At 31.9% G+C, this 3,926-nt stretch overlaps 1 protein-coding gene across 1 annotated transcript in view; it reads right to left on the bottom strand.

Annotated features, from left to right (window-relative positions):
- The window catches only part of LOC117181116, a 3,892-nt gene extending 540 nt beyond the window's left edge, over nucleotides 1-3,352 (bottom strand). Inside the window, exons 1-2 of the mRNA XM_033373684.1 lie at nucleotides 3,304-3,352; nucleotides 3,065-3,238 (exon numbers count right to left, since the gene is read on the bottom strand). Coding sequence (XP_033229575.1) covers nucleotides 3,065-3,238; nucleotides 3,304-3,352 — 223 coding nt within the window. The remainder of the gene's footprint in view (nucleotides 1-3,064; nucleotides 3,239-3,303) is intronic.
- Between the last annotated feature and the right edge of the window lie 574 nt (nucleotides 3,353-3,926).

Raw genomic sequence — 3,926 nt, 5'->3', positions numbered from 1 at the left:
ACTTGATTGATTAAAAAATTTAAAAAGGCTTGATTGGCCAATCAAGTTCGACCAGTCCCCACGGTGGGGCGCTCTGGCCAATCGCAGGCATCGTAGAAAGTATACCTAAGAACATCATGACCTGATACCTCAGTTTCTGGTCAGCCCTGAAGATGTGAACTGCAATGTTCACGAAACGCCAGCAAATAATTCGTAGTTTTTTACACGAGTGAAACCCGAAATATCTCTTATTATCAAAATGAATCATCGTGAAAGCATAAAATATATCATAAGCGTAATGGTTAAAAATCTGTAGCAATTATTTAAAATCTCTTAAAAATAAAACAAAATAAATTTATCACCGAAAGTTCTCTAGAAATATGTCACAACCCTTTGAAAACTTTGAAAATCGTCAGAATCTTTGAATTAAATTGAACGTATTCAATAAAGTTCTTTAAGAAAAAACCGTTAAAATCCCTAAAAATACCTGAAGTACTGGGGTATTTTTTGAAACTTTTGAAATTTTTGCTTTATTTGGAATTTTTTGTAATTCTTTATATTTTTCGAAAATTTCTGATTATTTTTAGAATTTTTGAAAATTTAGGCAATTTTGAAGTTTCGGATCATTTGAGAAATTTTTGAAATATCTAGAACTCGTAAAATCCGTTAAAATAAGTAAGAATAATTTTAAATCCCTTAAAAATTAATTGAATGGAGTCTATTTCTTTTTGTTTTGAAAAGAACGGTTCAAATCCTTGGCGATATTTGAAATCTCTAGAATTCTTTGGAATCGCGAGGAAACCCCTTAAATTTTATTTTACTTATTTTCTAAATTTCTCTAAAAATCCCTTGAAATTTTGGGAAACAATACAAAATTCCTTTAAATACCTTAACATTTTAAAATCACTTCGAATCTCTTAAATACTCTTGAAATCCTTTGGCATCTCTTGAAAACTATTCAACCTAAAATCATCAAAATCCATTAAAATACGTAGAAATAAATTTAAATTTCTTAAATTTATATTTAAATTAGGCTTATTCATTATAGTTCTCTAAGAAACAGTTCGCAACTTTAGAAATCTTTGAAACCCCGTTTATAATAAACGCCAATTTTGAAACAAAAATAAAATACATAATTTTACAACGAAAAAGATGAATTTTCAAACATGAACCTAAACTAAGAACAACGAAGGGAGGACTCTAGGCGATAAAGGAGGACATGTCCTCTCGAAAGAGGACTTTTGGTAACCCAAGTAAGTCGGGGTTTTTTTTGAACCTCGGATTCAGATAAAGCGACCCCAAAAACATGTAATTAATATGGTCTGACCTCCAGATATGAAAAAGATTTTTTTGTGAGGTTGTGTTATTTTTTAACAAAAAAGAGGAATTTTTCACGAAATGGTAGCGTTTTGACCGAAGAAAAGAAAAATTTTCAGTAAATCGATTTTTAACCACAGAAAAAACTAATTTTCACCAAATTAGTTTATTGTTCAACCAAGAAGATGAATCGCTAACAGCAATAAAATAAGTTTCAACAAACAAGTGAATCTCGCAACCAAGTTGTTTAATTTTTGTAAGAATAAAATGAAAATGTTGAATTAAAAGCACTTGATTCAACCAAATAGACGAATTTCCAAAATTTGGCTTGAATTTTCCGACAAAAATATTTCTATAAAGCAGTTGAATTTTTAACACGAAAATATGGCATTTGATAGTCTCTACACAAAAAATAGAAAACTTTATAATATTTTTACTTTCAAATCTTGTTTCAGAAATCAATAGCCGTGTGGAAAAAGTCCCGTTGAGACCTCATAGGAAGAAGGTCCCCGGCGGGGTCCGCATGGACATTTTACGCGTGGAAATTCTACGAGGGTCCCCCGCGAGGGCCCAGCTCGGTTGCCCTCACGGATCCACGATTAAAATGCCTAAGTTCAAAGGGTGAATAGTTTTTTCACACGACTAATTTTATGGTTTTATGAGTTCAGACTTACAAATAATGATTTTTTGTCAAAATTTCAAAGTCCAAAGGACGTATATTTTTTTGCACTACTAATTTTAAGGTTTCATGAGATCATACCTACAAAAATGATTTTCTATCCAAAATTGATAAGGGCCCCCGCAGGGGGCCAGCTCGGTTGCCATCATGGACCAACGATTGAAACTTCTAATTCAGAAGGGTAAATATTTTCTTTCCTAAAAAATAGACTTAAAAAAATATGTTTAAAAATATGGTTCACGCGCTCTAACATTTCAAAAGACTATAAATACATCTGTTCCAAACACACATTTTTTCCTGCCTTTTTTAAAGAAAATATTTCTAAGTTTCATGTTTATGAAAAATTTTAAATGTTAATAAAAAATTACACTTCCCATAATTTTAAAAAGATGTAAAGTAGTCTACAACGTAAAAAAACAAAATATTTCGCGAAGAAGAATGGTAACCGATTTAAATGATTTATTTAAAAATTCAACTTGTCAGTTTAGCGCAGTGTAACATAATGTTTAAAAATGTAATACACGTATTCACTCTTAACAGGACTATTAATATTTGCAGTAGAAATAGTCGCAATCAATTAATATTTATTTTTTGAATACCTTTTTTGTCATATCGTGAGAGTATCTCAGTATGACCCGACAATGACAGCCCAGTACAAAATATTGTTATCATCCCAGCGATATGCCAGTACAGGTGCCAGCACTGGAAAAAAAAGAGGGCTTTCATGGTGGCAACCATGAGGGATCTATGAGGGAAGTCCATGTTGGGCCCCTATGGATTAGCATGTCGTTTCTATAAGGGACCACGCCTGGATTGCCCTCGTGGATTCCAAAAGGCATGAGGGCAATCCATGTGGACCCTGACGGGGGCCCACTCCATTTTTTCACACGGTTAATGTCATATTTCTGAAATTCATAACTGCGGAAGAAATACTTACCATTGTCTGAAATATTAGATTTTTCTTTTTAAACTGAATGACTCAAACTTTCATTTTGTTTAGTGAATGAACTATACATTTTTAGTATTTATCAGTAAATATAAAACAAATTAACCATTTATCTAATTTGAATCTTATTCTATTTTACTTACGTTTATATTTTTCAGAACTCTCCCAAGGTGGAAGCTTAGCTCCTAAAATTTCGTGACATTCCGTTTCATATACTATACAATATTTATTGTGATCTATATTACTGTAAAGAGCACGGGTTGCAAAATTTTTATTTGCTTTGTTGTCCTTAGTCGGAATACCAGGATTTGGGTTACCTAAAAGTTCACATCTGGACAGTGTACGAATACCGCCGAGTGGATTAAAAACCACCTCAATATACCTATCCTTATACTCGAGAAGTATACTATCGTCATATGGGCTAGGGCCATACTGCGTTGGCCGTGAACTTTTTCCGTGGGAACTGGTTGTTACCTCCCGCAACTAACATCTGTACACAAAAAAAACGATAATTGTGATTAAAAAAACGTTACAGTCATTTTCAAAATTAAATATTTAAAAATTCTAAACTGAGGCACTGAATACCAAACAATTTAAATTGTTTTATAGTGCAGAATTTAAAAAGCAGGGTGGACGTTTTAAGGGGGTATTCTGGTCTAGAAACCCGATTTTCGGCCGTTTTTTGGAATTGAATTTAAAAAAAAGCAAAAAATATTTTTACCATCCATTTTTTTACCATGTTTTTATTGATATTTATAAAGTACAAAAAAAAGTTCATGAAAAAAAAATTGAAAATTAAAAAAGTTAGTCTGAAAGTTTGTTTGAAATCAAAAATATTTTTTACCCATTTTTTTGAAATTCACAAATTTTTTTAAAATAGTAAAAACCAACATTTTGACATGAAGCTGGTAAGGGCTATAAAGGATTATATAAAGAAGGTTCACACAAAATTTCAAGTAAATCGGCTAGAACTTGAGATATCGTGGTGGCCGTGTCGAAAAAAGT

This window comes from Belonocnema kinseyi, chromosome 10, assembly GCF_010883055.1.
Source record: "Belonocnema kinseyi isolate 2016_QV_RU_SX_M_011 chromosome 10, B_treatae_v1, whole genome shotgun sequence".
NCBI classification, from domain to species: domain Eukaryota; kingdom Metazoa; phylum Arthropoda; class Insecta; order Hymenoptera; family Cynipidae; genus Belonocnema; species Belonocnema kinseyi.
This window is presented reverse-complemented; position numbering and strand designations above follow the sequence as displayed.